Source organism: Tachysurus vachellii, chromosome 6 (assembly GCF_030014155.1).
Source record: "Tachysurus vachellii isolate PV-2020 chromosome 6, HZAU_Pvac_v1, whole genome shotgun sequence".
NCBI classification, from domain to species: domain Eukaryota; kingdom Metazoa; phylum Chordata; class Actinopteri; order Siluriformes; family Bagridae; genus Tachysurus; species Tachysurus vachellii.
In genome coordinates, this window is record NC_083465.1 from 20,401,666 (window position 1) to 20,422,165 (window position 20,500).

The window sequence follows — 20,500 nt, forward strand, 5'->3', positions numbered from 1 at the left end:
CTCACACCACCAGGGTTGGGGGTTCGATTCCCCCCTCTGCCTTGTGTGTGTGGAGTTTGCATGTTCTCCCCATGCCTCAGGGGTTTCATCCGGGTACTCCGGTTTCCTCCCCGTTCCAAAGACATGCATGGTAGGTTGATTGGCATCTCTGGAAAATTGTCCGTAGTGTGATTGTGTGAGTGAATGAGAGTGTGTGTGTGTGTGTGTGCCCCGCGATGGGTTGGCACTCCGTCCAGGGTGTATCCTGCCTTGATGCCCGATGACGCCTGAGATAGGCACAGGCTCCCCGTGACCCGAGGTAGTTCGGATAAGCGGTAGAAAATGAGTGAGTGAGTGAGAGTTCAAAATGTACAATCATTTATATAACCTTTATCGAGTGCATAACTGTAGTCTTGGATGGACAGTGTGAAGGAAGGCCAGGGTTGGACACTGATTAACTCTGCCTTTTGAAGTAGTGTGTATACATGCAGCCACTTAGGGAAAGTAGCTGTGCAGAGGTGAACAGGTCACTTCCCTTTGGAGCTGACTGCTAGGCAATGATGGTCTCAAGTCAGCATGCTCTGTAATTACTTCCTGTTCCAGATGTCCATTGCGTGACAGAGAGAGAGAGAGAGAAAACATTAGCCTTCTCTTCGTGCATTAGTTTCTATGTATAATTTTCAGCTTATTCTTGATTTTCAGAAATAGCTAGGACTTTAAAAACACTTCTGTTCTACAAGAGACATTCATCAGACCTTCCTTCTGGAGGGAAGGACAGAGATTATTTATTGTTATCATCAAGACAACTGATTGCAAATGATTCAAACCTGTTACCAATCGCAGCCCTGGAAGTTACAGTACAGAGAGAATAATCCAGATACATTTTACCATTTTAGTGAGGGTCATATATTTCACATTCTAATCACATAATATTTATACCAAAACACATTTGGTAGATCAAAGCAATGTAAAACAACAATATTTAGTATTTTTATATATTCTGTGTGTAAAATTATAATATGGAGAATATGGCACTTTAACTCTAGACTTGCACAGCACAGTGCCACTTTATACACACCATACTGCACATGGACACTTTAAGGACAGTCATTAAAACCATACACATTTATGTATATACATTATTTTTTCACATATATTTTCATATTTTATATAGTTTTTATATAGTTTATACTTTTTATTTATCTACCTCCTTTTTGGTTTTATTTTTTTTATCCCTAATTGCATTCCTTTTATGTTTGAATACTGGACAGATGCAAAAAGCATTTCACTGCATGTCGTACTCTGTATGTATGTGTATGTGAAATAAATTTTGATTTGATTTGATTTTTAACTCAATAATACGAGCAGCTACTATTTCACAGATTACACATAATAATTCAAAGTTCATAAAGAATAAACTACAATGAATAATATATTGATGTTGCTGACAAACTACAACACAAACCCTTAACAACAAATTAATAACAAAAACAAAACAAAACAAAAAACCCAGGACGGACATGGGTGCTATATTTTCTTTTGGTTTCTTTGGTTGGGCTGAAACATATACAAAAACTAAAAAAAGTAAGTAATCATTCTTACAAAAACATCCAAACAAATCTCATGGGCATCATCTAAACAATACATTTTAACATCCAGTTTAACACCCATTATACATTTCAGTTTTTGACAGAGGCCTGCATTCTTTTTCATCCATTCTGTTAGTGGAATAGACTAGCTGTAAAAACAGCTGGTTTTAATTAGACATAGGTATAGAGGATTGGGATTACATTAACCTACATTAACATATTCAGGATTAGTTTTATAGTTTAACATACTTCCTATACTAAGAAGTGGGAGCATATGACATCTCTCATATTTAAGTACAAAGAATCTCTAAATCAAGATCAGAAGCATTTCATTAACATTCTAGATTTCACATTTTATGATTTTAATAAATTTTTAATAAATTCTTGAATCAGTAATCAGTTTACTCAAGAATGATGTAAAACGACATTTACTTACTAACATTTACCAGTACATATAAAAATCCGCTATATGCCCTCCATCCCCCCGCAAAAAAAAAAAAAAATTCTAAATGTATGTTTTTCCAAAGAACAAATATGAAAACCACTTTCCAATCGTGTGAAAATGTACTGAAAATAGACAAGAAAGAGGAGAAATTGTGCAAAACAACATGTAATGTAATGGATTGGATTGCAATGAACACTGGTCATGGTATCAAGAACAGAGGAAAGCTCTTACACGTCTGGGATGGCTAGCTAAAGAATAAAATATTTGTTTGCTACTATATGGGTGCTTTTCATTTATGACTTTTTGTAGTAAAATGGCATATGTCACAAACTATGAGGCAACATATTGTGCTCCAGATTATCGCTCATTCATTTCCAGTCAGCATAAAGATGGGAGAAGTGAAACTTGATCTGTGACAGATTAAAGCATGACATGCTGCCTCATAGTTTGTGCCATATGTCGTGATGCAGCTTATCACTGGTCAAAGTTTAGTTGTCTTTAATAGTAATAGTCATTTACATTCAGCAGAAAAATTTAAGTCAGAGTCAAAATAACAGTCATACGGTCACAACTTGAGCCATCACCACAACTGTGGCCTAAATGTAGAGAAGACATGAAGAGTGTTTTGATTCTGTTTCTGATTAAAGAGACAAGAGAAGAGAGTCCAGCTCCTTTTGTGCTTCCTCGTCCTGTCACAGACACACAAAGATGAAGAAAATTTAAGGCAAACATTTTCACAAACCAAAAAGATGAGACTGTATGCACTCTATTAACCCACGTCTCTAGTTATTATTTTCATATCGGATGCAGCGTCACACATCATCTTGGCTTGGTTCTTCTGGCCCAGGTCTTTATAGCACTAAAATCAATGGAGAAAAACAATTCACATTACCATTGTTGATGCAAAAACATGATAATGTGATAAATGTGAAGATCTTTGTCTCTGATCTTTTACCTTTGCTAAAAACACATAGTTGAATTTAGAGTATCTTGGACAGATCTCCTCTGCCTGTGAAAGAACAAAACAGGTTTTTACAGAATAATACTAAATATTCTAAAAATAATAACATCAAGAAATTAGTAAATGTTACTTTTGGCACTTTGTAACATACTTATTTGAATTTAGAGTTTGCAAATGAAAGTTTTTTTGGCTCTCTTGCATTTGGTTCCTTGGGTAAAGCAGTGCAAATGAAAAAAATGAAAAACATACTTGCACCTAAATAACTAAGGATTTTATGTCTTTTTTATAAGCTCCATAAGGATTTTATGTCTTTAATGAGTTAAAAACCAATAATGAGTGTGACAAACCACCACTTGCCAGTTCATCAAAAAAAAACCCATCTCATCTACATTTACATCAATTTAATCATGGCATGAAATAAAAACTACAGCATCCACGTGTAGTCCTCTAAATAAGCTTGAAATGTTTCCCTGACTTTTCAAATCACTGTCATTCAAACCATCACTTATGCCAGTAAACAGGTAGGTTTGTCTAACAAATAATACCCCCTCTGTTGGCTGAACACTGGTCAAGAAATACAAATCCAGATCTTCATAGTTGCATGAAAAGGATCTCCTCCTTCAGCCCAGTCTTACAAAGGATCTTCTCATACAGTTCAAGCTTAAACAGCCCTAGTCGCTGTGAGCTGGTCGGCAACCTCTTTTAGTCGCATGAGAAGATTTTCAGCCAGAACCTGTTTCTCGGTGCTGAAGCTCTGTTTTTGTAGCTAACTACAGCCAGGGGATGTTGTATAACTCCACAGGATGTGTTTAATAGAATATGAGACAGCTCTTGGCCTCCAGGCACAATGCAACAAGTTACAACATACGCCACTTAAATCAAAATTGATGGGTGAGATATACAAGATGATGAAGAGGCATGCAAGTAAGTGTCTTGGACAGGAATGATTTTATTTCTTTATATAAACATATGAAATATTGGAACACAGAATAAAACCTGTTAAAATACCCTAGGTTTCATCTTTAACTGGGTGCAAAAGCAATGCACGGGTAAACAAAAGGGCTCTGTGCTCCCACACAAGGCAGATGGTAGAAAGATCCATAAACTCAATGAGAATTTATGTTATATTAACTGTATATAACAGCAACAGTGACTTATGTTTCTACATTTTAACTTAGATATTAGAAATAACTTATTAGCTACATTTATGTAAATTGCTATACTCTGTACAGATGCAACTCTGTCTACTGTATTTAAAATGATATCAATTATTTTGTATTTAATGGTATTAGAAATAATAAGTAACAATTTAAACTTTTAAACTTTGACTTTATGCATTAAATATTTAAACAAAAACAAATTTTAAAGAATCTTTTAGAAAAATCTTCTGGACTACGGTGAATTTCAACTCATGGAGTTTCCACTCAGCGAGTGCGGCCTACCTTGAGGAAGTTATGCATGGCATCGTGGACTGTTGCATTCGGAGGCTCTCCAAACAATGTAGCAGCAATTTTCCTCTCAATCCATGTACACTGGGCCACCTGTTTGGCCACACACACGCACGCACAAACACACACACACACTTTGTTTAAGCTCATTTTCAAGAAAAATCCAGCACTGAAACTGTTATTTCTTTGTTCTCTGTAAGAAGGTGCAAAATAAGGTGTACAGATATATATCAGGTTTAACACTAGATCTTTGTTCAACAGCAATACTGTGCAAATTGATGTTAGACAGCAGTAAATACAGCAAATACATCCAGCCTTTTACTCTATATGCAGAATGGATTAAAAAAAAGGCTCCACACCCCTGTTAAAATTACAGGGATTAGTGATGCAAACAAAATCAAGATAAATCATGTCAGAAATTTTCCCACCTTTAATGTGATATTAACACCCAACACAACACAAGTGGGAAAACAGCTAGATATGTTTTGCAAACTATTTTGCAATAACCTGGGTGCATTAGTGTGGACAACCTTTTATAATGGGTCATTTAACTAGGCTCAGAAAAAAACTCAGATCAAATCACATTCAAAATTCAATTCAATGTTCAAAACGTAATTGTCATACACCTGTCATTAATAAAGTGATTCTGATTAACTGATTCTGTAGGATTTCCTTGCCATCGTCTTGGTTTCATTTGTCTGTAGAAGCCATGCTATGCAAAGAGCTTACAAGAATGTACATGATCCCACTGTAGAAAATGATCAATCAGGACAGGGCTACAAATTCCCATGAAACCTGCTGAAGGCCATCATCAAAAAGAAAAAGGGAATAAAATAGGGCATCAAAATGACATTTCCAAGAACAGTACAAAATGAAAAGTGTTCAAGGATGCTGCCATGAGACATCTTGCAACATTAATGAAGCTGCAGGAATATCTTGGCATGTACTGGTCACATCCTGCATGTATAAACAATCTCGAATTCTTCACATGTCTGGACCATGGGGTTGGGTAGTTATGCTAAAACCCGTTTTCATAAAGAAAAAACACCCAAGCCTACCTAAATCTTGCCAAACCCATGTGGGAAAATGTGCTAGGTAGAACATTTTGGGGAAAATCCCAAAAGATTTGTTTACCAAAGAACACCACATACTGTAAAGCATGGTGGTGGTGGCATTATGCTATGTGGATGCTTCTCTTCAGTTGGGATTGCTGCTTAAGTGAAGATAAAGGGAATCTTGGATAGCTACATATACCAATCTTTTTAAGAAGAAACCTTGCAGAACTCTGTTAGACAGCAAAAATAAAAAGTTCAACATTTTGGAATGACCAGAGAGGTCCGAATCTTATCAAAAACCTGTAGAATTGAAAAGGGCTGGACTAAAGACGTAATTTAATAATCTGTAGCAAGGAATTGAAATTGGAGAAAAAAATGCTAGTCAAAGCTGTGCTAAGCTAACTTTAACCCAAAGTGCTGCATTACAAGCAAAAGGTGCTTTAACAAAGTATTACTGAAGGACAGTAAGCACACAACATGTCAAGAGGATTTTTATTGTAATTTCGACCACATATAGCTGATGTAGCACGCAATGAAATAAAACAAAGTTCATTTCATTCAGAACCTGGTGATACATAAAGACACAGAGCTACATAAGATAACACACAACTGTAGGCTAAAGAGTAAAAAGAAATTAGCCTATTAACCAGGTTATTGCATTTTTCCCTATTTGTGCGGTTATAATAAAACGGCACCACCTGAAGTGTGGTATTCCACTCATACCACTGCGGTTTGCTGAAGATAACATTTTTTTATTTGTTAATGAATGACACAATTCTAACCACTTTTAACCATCCAATATGCCATTTCTAATCTGTCTGCTGCTCATAAAAAGCAAAAATAGCAAAGAATAAATTAACTTATTTATGGCTTTCAGGTTTTCATGCTTCGGCTTGCACTTAAAGGTTGCAGAGCAATTAAATCTCCCAGGCAGAAGGAATCCAAGGAATTATGCACAATGCTTCAAAACAATAGTTGCAAGCACTGAATTTTGACCTTGTCAGTATTACATGAGTGAAGAAAAGGTGAAGAATGGCATGAAGAATTGATTGATATACTTCCACTTCAACCTCTTATTTCCACTTACTGTCAAAGAACATTGTCAAGACACATTGCTTCCTGTTATTGCTTATGTTACAACAGCTGTAGTCTGTTCCTCAGCAGACTCTCTTGTTTTCTCAATCTTGAAATTAATAAACAAAAAAGCAGCTTGTCCTCTTAATGATAAAACAGAAAGTGCAAACTCCTCTGTCGTGAAGACTCTCCTATGTCAGGATACTTATTGACTTTTACAAAGCAGTGATGCTGACAGACTACATTCTGCATGTTACACGAACCACTCTTAACAGAAAACTTTAGTAATACAAGTAAAAAAAAAATGTAATTTCTAAAACACAAAATATGAAAGTGGTATAATCGTGTACTGGTCCCACAACAACTGCAAAAGAAAAACCCTTCCCTTCTTTCATGTACTTTCTTATATGGGATTTCTTCTGGACCTGATTCAACTCATTCAAGGACAACATACATAGACAGGTAAGACAAACAAACTCAGTGGTAACAAACAGTAATAGTGTGGATAAAATTTCTTTACTCACAGCATAGCACCAGCGGCCCAGCAGATAATAAGACAGTGGATCCTTTGGCTTCAGCTCAATGGCTTTATCCAAATGGTCCTGTTTATTTAGGAAAGACAAAGAGATCCATTACTTTACATTACGTGACTTATTTATTCCTGCTCCCAAGTACGTCTACAATTCCACCTCACAAACATGCAAACAATTACAAACATACTGAACCACTCACTCTGGCCTGTCAATCAGACCCTGTACAACACTTTAGCACATCACCTCAGTCTAGTCCTGTCTCTTTGTAGCTTATTCTGTGTTACTGTTTAAAAGATTATGTGGGGAAAGTAGAGCTCACAGTTACCTGGCACATTTATGGATGTTTTCATAATATTCTGACAAAATACACATCATCTACTGAAAGTTAGATGCCCACTATATAAAAAAATTGCTTGCTAATATAACTACAGATAAAGCTATTAATACAAAGCTGTTAGAAATTGTGTTTTTAGATTTACCTTGAAGAGATAACCATTCTTTATCTTATTCTGGATAGATTCATATTCTGATAGAAGTCCACATAGTATAGCATACCTATGGACACAAAAGGAAAGGCGGATTCTTAATAAAAGTCCCTAACTGTACCCTCACCCCCACGCCCCAACCCACAGATTAATTATAAATCACTTCCCATTAATAATCTGTTTGACAAGCATGAAGTAAATACATTTCACATGAATCTCCTTCACTGGAGATGGTTGTACTCCATGAGTCCATCAAGTGCAAGGCTTGAAAGAGCATGACTGCCTAGTTAGTGTTTTTTTTTGTGTACGTGTACATGCACATGCTCAATGGCACGCTTAAAGAACATTTTGAGAGGGAGGTATGAGTTGATCAAAGCTTCACCACCACAGCAAAGTAAATCCTGCTGGTAGCCCCAATCAAAGAGTACATCCTGAGCATGAACGCCGTTTAAACAGAGGATCAAGCGATGAAAACACTGTCAGTCACCAAAATGGTGGTGGCAAGCATAGGGGACGCAATTTCTATAAATATATGTGTTTGCATGTATGTACATGTGAGAGATAGTGTCAGCCTGTGTATGTTGGTGAAGGTGGTCCTGTGCTGAGGTCAGATTTCTGCTCAGAAGAATCTTTTTTTTTTTTTTTTGGCAGAAGGTCTCTGGGTTGGTCACCCTACCATCCTTTGTGACCTTCACTTGAATATGACATGCTGTTAATAATCAGCCTGCTGCTACAAAAACAAAAACAGTAAAGAATAAACAAGCTTATCTGCTGGTTTCAAGTTTCCATTCTTAAGCTTGCAGGAAAGGTTGCAGAGCTGTTAAATCTCCCAGTCAAAATCTTCACCAATAATGTTCATTTATTATATTAGATGATTTATTATCTCAGATATCAGAGCTGGGGGGGGCACGGTGGCTTAGTGGTTAGCACGTTCACCTCACACCTCCAGGGTTGGGGGTTCGATTCCCACCTCCACCTTGTGTGTGTGGAGTTTGCATGTTCTCCCCGTGCCTCGGGGGTTTCCTCCGGGTACTCCGGTTTCCTCCCCCGGTCCAAAGACATGCATGGTAGGTTGATTGGCATCTCTGGAAAATTGTCCGTAGTGTGTGATTGCGTGAGTGAATGAGAGTGTGTGTGTGCCCTGTGATGGGTTGGCACTCCGTCCAGGGTGTATCCTGCCTTGATGCCCGATGACGCCTGAGATAGGCACAGGCTCCCCGTGACCCGAGGTAGTTCGGATAAGCGGTAGAAGATGAATGAATGAATGAATGATATCAGAGCTCACTCTTGTGCTACTTTTTTTTTTAACCTTTTCAGCATTACATAAGTGAAGAAAACTTAAAGGATTACTTAAAATTTTTTATTGTTTATTTAGCGTTAGATAAAAACCCTAGTGCCGTTTTTCACATCTACATTTATCCACATAAGTCCAAACTTAAATATATAAATATACAAAAAGAAAATATACAATTTGTTTATGATATATAAATAAAACAAAGAAGGATATATAAATAAAACAACAACAAATAATTTTTACAGCTCTCACAATATTTCTGTCATCAACCGCTGTTATTGTAAACTGTGTTTCTGGGCAGGATGAACAAACAGTGCACTGTCCAATAAATAGTTAGAAATTTTTCTCTAAATAAAACTCGTATGCACACACACCAATTAGTATCAATCTTTTAGTAGTCAAACAAAAATAGATGTAGTATAAACCAGAATATTTGTAGAATGTTCATAAAACAAATGAACCCATCAACTAGATAATTGCATGGATGAATAATGTGTAGCGGTATCATGATTCATTGCTAATAAATTTGGAAGGAAGTCAGAAGGTAAGATAATAGCAAGACACATAGCATGATTACTAAATGATTACTAATACAGCCTCCGATAACAGAATGTACAGGTGTGAAGAAGAAAGACTATTGCTCAACAATCCTAAGGATAATTTAGTTTTTAGCTTTTTTCTCTTATTAGTATGTGAAGTGCTCATAACGAACAACAGCACATAGTTTTCATGTTCTGGCAATGCCTGTAGAGGTGTGTGCTGACCTAAAGGTGTCTGAGCTAAATGCAAAATGTCTTCTGACTGTCTAAATGCATCACAGGTTTGGCACATGCCTGACCTAGGAATCTGGGGATTCCCTCTAAATACAAATTGTGGGCAAACATCATTCTAACTCAATACATTCTGTGGTTACTTTAACATTAATAAAGTCTTTGATCATGTTTTTTTAAGCAAAATCAATTTTGTTAAGATAAACAGCAATTTCATCGCTGTCCTTCAAACTGTATTGTGAAGAAGAGAAAAACATACTGTTCAACAGCATTGATAAATGTCTAGCCATTAATTCATAAGCTGTTTCACCATATCAGTGATTACAAGCACGTTTTAACAGCAATGTACAAGTTCCTGTGAATGTTTTTATGCTCTGTGTATTTTAGAAAATGGGGAGTTTTACACATAACGCTCTCACAAGTTTACACAGAATGGTGTGAAAAACAAAAAACATTCAGTAAAAGAAATTACACACACAATATACAATATGGCAAACCTAAAAATGGACCACAAATAAAAGTGCTCTAATTACAACACCATTCACCTGGTTTGGATGAACAAATCCTTAAATTAAAGCCAAATGTGAGCTTATATCCATTATTTAATTTCAACTCCAATATTCTGTGGAACACAGATAAAATGACCGCATATTTGCCTGACTTTATTTGACACAGTCACACTCACTCACATGATGTACTAAATTGGGTGAAAACTGTACTTCTATGTACTTCTAAATTGTGTGAAATTTGTAGAAATTACAGAAATATTTATAATAATATCCCAAGATTTCAGGGTTCAAAAATATTTAGGGTTTGAGTATCGGGCAAGAGAAATTAGAATACTATAACAGGTTTGAAGTGGTTTTTAAAGCCAGAGGTGTTTTGTCTCAGTTTTTCTGCCAGATGCTTACAGTTGGGCCCATACTTACTGTACTTGCTTATTGATGTAATTTTCCCTCTGTACCACCTTAATAGATTAGAAATGAAGCCATGAAAATGTGACTGAAGTGCAGATTAACCTGTACCAGAACGATGGAAAGAGAAGAGTTTAAATAAGGAAAGGAAAGGCCCATGATACAAAGCATACCACATCATCTGTCAAACATGGTAGGGGCAGTGTTACAGTGTTACAGCATCAGCATGAATGGCTGCCATTGGAAGTGAGTCACTGCTGTTTATTTATCATGTGCCTGCTGAGAAACATAGATAGATGATTTCTGAAGTGTAAGATTTCTGTACTAATTTATAATGAAACGTTCTGGTCAAATTGAGTCAAATACTGCAAAAAACTGATGGACAGCATTTTATAGTACAGATGGATAAGCTAAACATACCACAATGCAACCCAAGAGCTTCTTAAGGCAAAGAAATGTAATGGTCTTCAGTTGAAAGAACTGAGACACTGTTATTCTAAGTTGCCACTTGAGAGTCTAACCCCTATAAGTTCCTATATTTTCCCCCATGGACTTACACATACACATGCTCATAAAGGTGGAGAGTGACATAAGCGATAAAGCGTGTGAACCAGTAATAAGAATGGATGAATGACAATGGAGCGGTTACTGCCAATAAGTTAAGCAAACCTCTGTCATTCAAAACACCATGTGATAACAAAGAGGATTAAGAACAAACTGGTGAATGGAGAGAGGAAGATTCATTAAACCTCTACTCTAAAACTCAGTTAGACCTGCAGGAAAGGATTCTAACTAACTTTCTATGTACACAAGTATTTCCCCATACTTGGCCTTAGGCTCAAACTGAAACAGCTCACACAGGTATTCTCGACCACTTCCATTCAAGGACAACTAGTGTGTTGTATTTGTCAGTAAGGTGACAAATATATTGTGCAAAGGCAAGTTGTCAGGTATAACACTAGGATAAGTGTTCCAACATCTTATTTCCCTTTCAGAAGGATTCTTAGAAACCCCCTTTCACAGGAGTATTAAGGCACAGTAGTGCATCATTAACAAAACCCACCTGCCTGCAGTACAAACTCCTCTATTGCATATTACAGCTAAAAAGTGTTCTATTACTCTTGAGATTTCTGTTGAGGATTTCCTGTTAATCCTGTGCTAAGGAGAAAATGGTGGCACCCAACACAGTGGGATTTAAATAGTCTAAATTCAGTTACATGGATAAGAAAAAGGATAAAGAAAAATCTTTATAATAACTTGGAATATCAGGGTGTGAGCCATCACATTTCCCAAATGTCAACAGAAATTAAATAGACATGCAAACTTACTCACACACGCACGCATGCACACACAGTAGTTTTAGGTCAAACACATCATCCATCCCAGGTTGGAACTTCTTGGTGTGTGAAATATTACTTGGAAAAGATCAAAAATACTTGGTGGAGAGCTACTGTAAATCCAAAAATGTCTCTGATTGTGTCTGAGCTCGAAAGGGCTCTTTGACAGAGGGAAGTATTTTCTTTCCTCTGGGTGAATCAGGCCAATACAGTACTACAGTCCTGAATATTTCACTTTGTACCCTTGTATCCATGTAGCATGCTGTAGATTTATAATGAACATTGTGTACCACAGTCATCAATGTGCCAGATACAAAAAAAACACAGTATAATTTGATCATACATGCTGTTGGTATGCTATCTGTTCAACAAAAACTAAGAACTAGACCACACGGCGGCTCAATATAAAAATGAATCCGTCTATTTAACACCTAGTTACCACATCTTTTAAGCATGTTTTATTCCCAAAGCTATCTTAAAGATGTCTGTCATCACAAATTCTGCTTAAGCCTCTTGAGCTGTGTGTTTATTGGGAAATTTTGCTTTCAATCGTTCAGTGGTGAAACCAGAGAAACTGAATGACTTTATGTAATCCAAGTGTTTACAGACTCAATTCATAAATTTGGAGCGATGAATGCTCAAGTTAAGGCATGAGGTAGGATTTGCCTTAAGAATGAAGCATTCACAGCTCTGCAGATACAGATATCTGTCTCCTGCCACAACAAAAAATACAACACAGCGCATATCGTACCATACTGCGATAAAAGATCATGGTGACTGCTCCTTTTATCTGAAGTGAGGACTGTTCAGTTTTACCTAAAGCACTTATTATTACTGAATTTATTACTTATCAGAAGTTTAATGTGCTTTTAAACATGAATCAAAACATTCACTTCTCGACAGTCTCTAGCTATCTCAAATCGTTATCACATCTCATTTAAAAATTGTCTTAGTCCCATAAATACATATATGTTTCTTCAAACAGACACTACAAGCTATGTAATTAAATCTTGTAAACATGCAGCAGTAAAACTCCTGATTAAAAAACGTGACCTTGACCACAGTCAGCAGGCCATCAAACCTCCTCTTTATCTCCAAAATCCTACAAAACGGTTAGAATGCAGCAGTTAAACTCAAACACTCCACAGAAATAACATTCATGAACTCCATCAGTCAGGATTTTGGCTTCATTGTAACACAGAGACAGTACTGTTTTGACACGACCAATCATACAATTCTCTTTGATAGACCTGAAAAACGCTCTCTACTGGCTCAGGTCATAGTTGACTGATTATCATTTTATGGATGCAAATGGTGATTTCTCTATGCAAACTGAGGTAAAGCTGGTTCCACAAGTTTCTGTTTTTGACCCATTGTTTTTGTCGCCTGAGTCACCTCAGCCTTCTCATTATAGATAAATTCAAATACTTTTAAATATATCTAATATTAATCTTGAACTTTTGTACTGTATTAATCTTTATATTATTCTTTATATTAACCTTTTGTTCTATGTTTATGTTCTGTAAAGCTGCTTTGAGACAATGTCAATTGTTAAAAGTGCTACACAAATAAATTTGAATTGAATTGAATTGATTTTACTCTATTTATGCTACTTCTTGGTAATGATCAGAAACATGGTATTACCTTCCACTGTTATGCTGATGGCACACAGTTGAGCCAGATGATAGACACCAGTTTTACAGACAATTTGATTAATGTGTAAAGTCAGACACAACACATTAGACAGTGGATGCTTATTAACTTCATTCAGCACTTCATTTTGATATAACAGAAGTACTTGTACTGGGACCACATGTAGTTAGAAGAAAGTGTTCTGGTTACACAATAACTCTAGACGGACAGCCTTTCAGTTACATCATGTGCAGCAGTAACTAGCTCTTACCTTTGTTACTTCTAGGTAGGACATTCATAATGCCTTGTACACGATGTACCAATAGGTGCATAATATGCGGTACTCCAATTAGGTCCAGAATGCAGCAGACTGAGACCTTACTGGAAGATATGATCACCCCATTACACTGCATTGCCTACCTTTTATACGTAATTATATAAAATACTCCTATTGAAGTACTGTATTAAGCACTGAATGGACTTTCACCACAGTTCCCAGATTTTGGTCTATTTCCATTGTAGAGTACAGGCTCTTTGTAGGTACCTCAAATAGTGTAAGCTACAGCAGGGGTCAGAACTTTCTCTTACAAAATCCCGCAGCTATGGAACAGCAGTCAGGACTCAGAAACAGTGTCAGTGTTAATGTTTATCCTTAAATCATATTTGCTTAGTCAAGCCTTTTGTGAAGTTTTTCTTTTCTTGTATTATAATACAGGGGACATAAGAGTATTTACACATACAGTATACGCATGAACATATATACAGTACAGTAAGGAATTTAATTTTCAGACTTACTGGAACATGGTAAACATTACTGAAGGGTTAATAAAAATACTCATGTGTTAATAAAAAACTCCGACACTGGTCTACTGTGTGTACTGTGTTGGCCTAGAAGACAGTTTTACCTTTAGGTTGAGCTTGGAGAAGAAGCCTAGAGAAGATGTTTTAGGAAAAGGCTTTTTGATATGTTAACAGTCAGGGGCCGAAAATTGAAAGAATACCACCTGAGTATGTACACGAATGAAGCTTCAATAAAAACAATTCCGTTTTTCTAACTGTTTATCTGCTTGCACCTATTAAGGAGAAAAATACTAACAAATCCATCATGACACAAAAATGCTACATCATACTCACTGTGTACAATCTGCCCCACATACTGTAGAATTATCTTAGTGTTTAAAACAACTTAATTATTACTCACTAGATAGGTACATATCTATTTTTTTGATAGATGCAGCTATAAACACTTACCACTGATGACTTTCAGCACACATCGGATTCAGCGAAATGGCTAGTTCTCCGATTTGCTTTCCTATAATGAAACAGTGATTAGCTATTAGTTATTCATAAAACACAACAAAAGAGTTCAACCACTGCTAAAATCTGAATGAATACCATGGTAATAACTTAACCATTGCATTGTGAGTTCAAATCCCAGCCCTGCCAAGCTGCCAATGCTGGACTATTGAAAAAGTTCAAAAAGTACAACTGCTCAGTTGTTTAAATGTCATGCAACGAAATTCTCATGCAATGCAAACTTTTATTTCTAAGCTACACAATAGTAATGTAAAATGTCGTGTGCTAGTTAGAGAGCATTAACACATTTGTGGCTGTCATTATATATGTACAGACAAAAATTCATCATACATCATAGCTTTGAGGTTGATTTTAAGAAATTAGATTTACTAGATAAATTGGGTCTCTAGTTGAATTTCAATTGCAGACCATCTACCAGCTGTTTTACCCCTAAAAACTTTGACCTCTCCATTGTTCTATGCAAAAATAACTACATTCTAAATGCTACGAGTCATGAAGAGATTCTAAAAAGTCGTTTTTTTTTGGCCCCCCTTGTTAATGGTTTGCTATAAAAGCATTCAACCTGAGTCCACAATAGTGCTTGATTTTCTTGAAACCTATACCAGAGTAATGTCGGACTCCCTCTGATTCCAGCTTTGCTATTAATGCATAGAAACCAGCCAAGTGTTGATCCTTCCATCTGCCACTGGACTGTTTGATTCCTTGTCTGGCTGGGACATTTCCAGTCAGAAACCCCATCAAGCTCATGTTTCTCAGACTCACAAGTGGAACAACAGAAGCTCATTTGCCTGCCATTGCGAGATCATGAGATCCTGGTGGTTACATTCATCTGTGGGACATTCATCCAACTCAGGGACCTGTGAGCTCAGATATGCATAAGGCACTTTTCACTGAGCATGTTATTCTGCCCTGAAAGTCAGTTTGAACATAGGCACATTGCTGGCTTCATGTCTTGAGCCTTAGTCCCCCCCTGACTGGTAGGTGGTGGGTTATCAATGAGTGGTGATAACTGGTTACAAAATTCAGGAAATTATGGTTAAAAATCCAAAAATCATACAAGAAATACATTAGGACTCTTTAATGCTGTGTCCTCTCTCTCCTACTCTATTCCTTGTACACAATTTGAGAGATTTGCAGATGGCACAACCTTTTAACAACAATAGAAAATCTATCTACAGGAGAGAAATAGTTTGTCTGGTTATGTGGTGTAATTAAAAAAAACAAACAAACATGGACATCCAAATACAAAACACAACAGAAATGGTGAAATTTTATAAGAACTCATCTGTCCATGAAAATCATCAACTATGATGCAGCTAAGGTGTAGTGATCTGAAATTCCTAGGCACCAGCATATCCTAAGATATTAAATAAGTAATAAATATAATCATATAAACCTCATTTGCAAATGCTTTTTCTACAAAAGTTGAACAAATTCAACACCCCTCAAAGATTCTGTCTCGGTGCCACAGACCATCAAGAGCAGGTTAATAACTGTATGCTTCAGATCAGCCTCCTTCTGCTTAAAGACCCGATTGTAGTGAATTGTGTGCATAGCAGCAGCAGCTCTGAATTTAGGAGATTCATTAAATAAGGGCTGAAAAGAGAACTGATCATGGATCCGAAAGCCTCACTTCAGGTAACCAGTATCGTTCCATCAGAACCAGTACCACATGACATCTCATCAATTCAAAATGATAGTCAGTATTAACAAGTCACCAATAACCAATAAGCACAGCTGACCTTCTGTCAGTATATAGTGTTGTATGTGCATGTGGACCGGTGTTTGCATTGTAATGTATGTAAACCTGTGAGCTTGTAAATGTTACAAATGAATTGATTATGGTTCTGAATTTTACAATATATAGGGTAAATGAAAAATTCGTACCTGTTTCGGCATATATCTTCTTCTCTTGAAGGTCTCCAGCCAGGTCATGAGCATCAGCATAGGCTCTTGTTAGGCGCCATAGGTACTGCCACTTCTGTTCATACTGATTCAGAAAATAACTTCAGTTGACTCCTCAACAACTACAACTATATCATATCATGTGTATGACCTCATCTTTAACCATGTACTTTTAATCTAATTCCTTGAAGGCTACATGTAGTAATATGTGCTCAGCAATTATTCCTACAGATGCAAAGCAGAGGAAAAATAACAGAACACAATGTTAAGAGTCCAGACTAAAATTAAAAAGTTGATTAAAGACATGTACATAAATACATAAATATGACACATTTGTCACAAATTACATAAAAGACTTAAAAACACTGTAAAGCAAATATATATTCTTACAAATGTGTTTCCTTGCTTTGGTTGTTTTGTTCTGAATTAAATTTTTTATTTCAAAATGGTTGGCATGCCTCTTAAAACCAGATTTCTATTTATTCTGTCTGTCCAAATATAAGCCATGTATAAAAAAACATGCAGCATATTACCCACAGTTATCTTGTGCCCTTTGAGTGGGGTTCATTTAATATTTTGATTTGATTATTCACTAAAACATTAGGAAAAAATATACGCTTGATATGCACCACCAAACAAAAAGTATTTGAACATGCAGGGGTATTTTTTATGTTTTTGTTTTTCAGTTTATGAACGAATGGAATTTAAATAAGGACAATATCTAAATATTCTCTCAATGTCTCTCATTATAATGGGACTAATTTATTAAAGAGAATGTTTGTTTGGTGACGCAGTTAATGTAAGGCACTCTAAAACTATGTTCGTTTCAGTATACAGTTGATATTAAATAGCATTATTAGATTGATCCTGACTGACCTATATAAATTACATTTAGATATTGTTTTCCCTCAAGAGGCCTCCTTTTATTTGAACCCATTTATTTAACCTAAATGGTTAATTTAATATTTAAACAAAAGTTATACTTTGGCAATACATATGCTTCGCATAAATACCATAAAATAATGAATTTTAGTATAATAAAAATTCACAAATGTGAGCTAGAAATGCATATCAGATACAGAAATACACACTGTACACAAAAGCTTTTCAAATGATTATGTACCTCGATGAATGTGATTAAGCATAAATCCAGATCATCAGATTTTGACTAAACTTTAAGGTTACTGTATTTTGTGCTTCATGTTCGAGAATAAAATTCATCTCACATTTCGGAATAAGAACTCTAGGGTGCAGAAGTGTCAAACCCGAATGTGTCTCAGTGCACATCATGGAACAGTGAGAAATTGATTTGACAAACTGATTTTAGAGAGATTCTATCTAATTCATTCTGTGACTGGCTATGCAATTAAGAGAAAGAATTAGCCAGAATCTCTCTAGACACTTATGACATCCTTACCTTTGCTTTGAAGGGGAAGCGTAACCAAGTATTAAAAAAGAAATTAAACCAGAGACTAATTATTTTGTCTGAAGAGCTTATAAGAAATATGTATGTTGGTAAGATCTACCTCTTCTTTCTTCTCAAGAAGAGCAGACAAGCCTTCTTTCTTTTCAGCTCCGTTACGCGCATGCAGCCCATCCGCTCTCTGTAACAGAACCGTGAGCTCATCCAGCGGCTCTACACCTTTGCGACCCTCTTCACTCTCACCCTCATCTTCAGTGTCAGTCAGTGCTGTGATATATCTAAATAAAATAAAATAAAATCACAAGAATGAAATAGGTCTTGATATAGAAAATGTAGACTATGTTCAAGGTCAAGGGATTCTAAAAAGTGACTGACAGATGATCTTTCACATTACATGAGAAGGAGCAGCTTTAAGGCCAACTGCCAACAGTAAACCCCACATTCACTGAGCAACCTTTAATTTACTCTTTGAGCTTAAATGAGTTGTGAAGAACCTCAGTGTCACTCAGTGTATTTTGAAGTTTGTATTTAATGTTTATATTGCTGTGTGGCAATGCCTGGCAGTCAAGGAACATTTCTTGCTTTCAGCAATAATCAACTTTTATAGGTTTGCAATTATAAAAATACAAACATGATAACAACATTATCCTGTTCAGCAGAAAATATTCTGCATGAGCCAACATGGTGAATCACAGATAATGTGTTGCTTTTTTACTGTCTGCTAGCTAAAAACACTGGTATGTTCTGTCTTATGTGATTTCTCTCCACAACCTCTAGGAAGGGCAGGAACTCAAAATCCCATCTTAACAAAAGTTTTTTTTTTTTTTTTTAAAGAAAATGTCAAACAGCTTCAGCCAGACTGATTTATGCTTAATGATTACATGCAAAACAACCACAAGTTCATTTAAAAAGAAAGTATGTTGGTTAATAGTTTATAGCTGCCAGCTGCATCAAAAAGACTCTCTTACATGTTACAACTGATTTTCTGGGTAAGGGTTTTCTGGGAAAAAAAAAAGAAAGAGACTTGTTTATTACGGTCACGTAATAAACTGACTGTGAAGTGTCAGAGCGGGCCATGCAAACAGAGGCACCTCCAGGTACTGTACATATACAATATACATATTGAAACTACGATGCCTCACACATAAGGCATAGCCATGACTTGAAATGAAACTCCAATGTCCCCAAGGTGAGCAGAGAGAATAAAAAATGCAGTTATGATGACTTCTTGTTTTATTACTATTGCTAATTAAATGACAACTATAACCATGCACAGTTCTACCTTGTGCTTCTTTTGTGATTCTAACATAAAAAAGGGCTAAAATTACTGAATTCCTGAAGTGCTACAGTATATTCCCATTTAGATCAATTTTTATAAATGTTTAACATGTCCTCTTCTTAGAAAAGTTTCAAGGAAAAAGACATATTCCTCCTGCCTTCACACTGATGTTTGCTGAAGATCACTATTTTCCCCGACCCAAAGACAATAGTTATAATCTATAAGATCCAAGGCTGAAATTCACACTTCTGTACAACATATTACTCTGTACAATGATATTCATACATCAGGAATCTGAGATGGCCAAAAGTAAACATTATAACATTACCACAGCAGGAGTAAGTGAATGCTGAAAGGATGTATACTGCCCCAACACTTTGAAGGAGTTTCAGCAGCTCTGCTTCTGAGGTCAGTGACTTTTCCGTCACTTAGCACGTACTTGAACGGCATCCAAGGATTCCAGTATTCAAAGTTGAGTTTTGGAAGTGGTCATGAAAAGGCCCTGTTGTGCCTTGACTTTGTTTGTTCATTCAAATGTCTACCAGTTGACTCATTCATCAGCAAAGCCTGGCTAGTTTTTTTTTTTCCAGCTCCATACTGTTGCTTGTTCTCCCAATTACTTAGAGATCAGCACATTCCTGCTCTGCAACGCCTGATACGCTACAAGCCAAACAAAAAAAAACTTTTCTGCTCATCATCCTGTGCTGTTTATAGAGGTCGACTGAACATTGATGACAAATAGCCCTTCATGTGCTGATAACATAAATCAAAAATTTACTGTTTTCTTTTTACCTCTATGTTGAACTTTAATATCTTCAAAAGACTGAAGACAGCTGGAAGTGTTGGGAAGGAGGGAGTTGAGATGTTGAAATGCTGAAATGAACGAATATTCGCACACTAAACATAGTGATGGTTTGTTTCTCTTAAAATCCCATAATTACCCATAATTAATATAGTTTACAATTTTACAGATGTGTTACAGAGCAAATGTCTTAGGTTACATAAAAAAGTTGTCTTGAAACTTTATGTTTTCTGCTTTCTAAAATAATGTCATGTTTTA

At 36.2% G+C, this 20,500-nt stretch overlaps 1 protein-coding gene across 3 annotated transcripts in view; it reads right to left on the bottom strand.

Annotated features, from left to right (window-relative positions):
- Positions 1-724: 724 nt before the first annotated feature.
- The window catches only part of LOC132847484 (regulator of microtubule dynamics protein 2), a 32,919-nt gene continuing 13,143 nt past the window's right edge, over positions 725-20,500 (bottom strand). For all 3 annotated transcript variants that reach the window (XM_060872799.1, XM_060872798.1, XM_060872800.1), the window contains exons 3-11: positions 18,265-18,439; positions 16,721-16,823; positions 14,768-14,828; positions 7,564-7,639; positions 7,076-7,153; positions 4,417-4,515; positions 2,969-3,022; positions 2,792-2,872; positions 725-2,702 (exon numbers count right to left, since the gene is read on the bottom strand). In XM_060872799.1, coding sequence (XP_060728782.1) covers positions 2,655-2,702; positions 2,792-2,872; positions 2,969-3,022; positions 4,417-4,515; positions 7,076-7,153; positions 7,564-7,639; positions 14,768-14,828; positions 16,721-16,823; positions 18,265-18,439 — 775 coding nt within the window. In that variant the 3' untranslated portion in view covers positions 725-2,654. The remainder of the gene's footprint in view (positions 2,703-2,791; positions 2,873-2,968; positions 3,023-4,416; positions 4,516-7,075; positions 7,154-7,563; positions 7,640-14,767; positions 14,829-16,720; positions 16,824-18,264; positions 18,440-20,500) is intronic.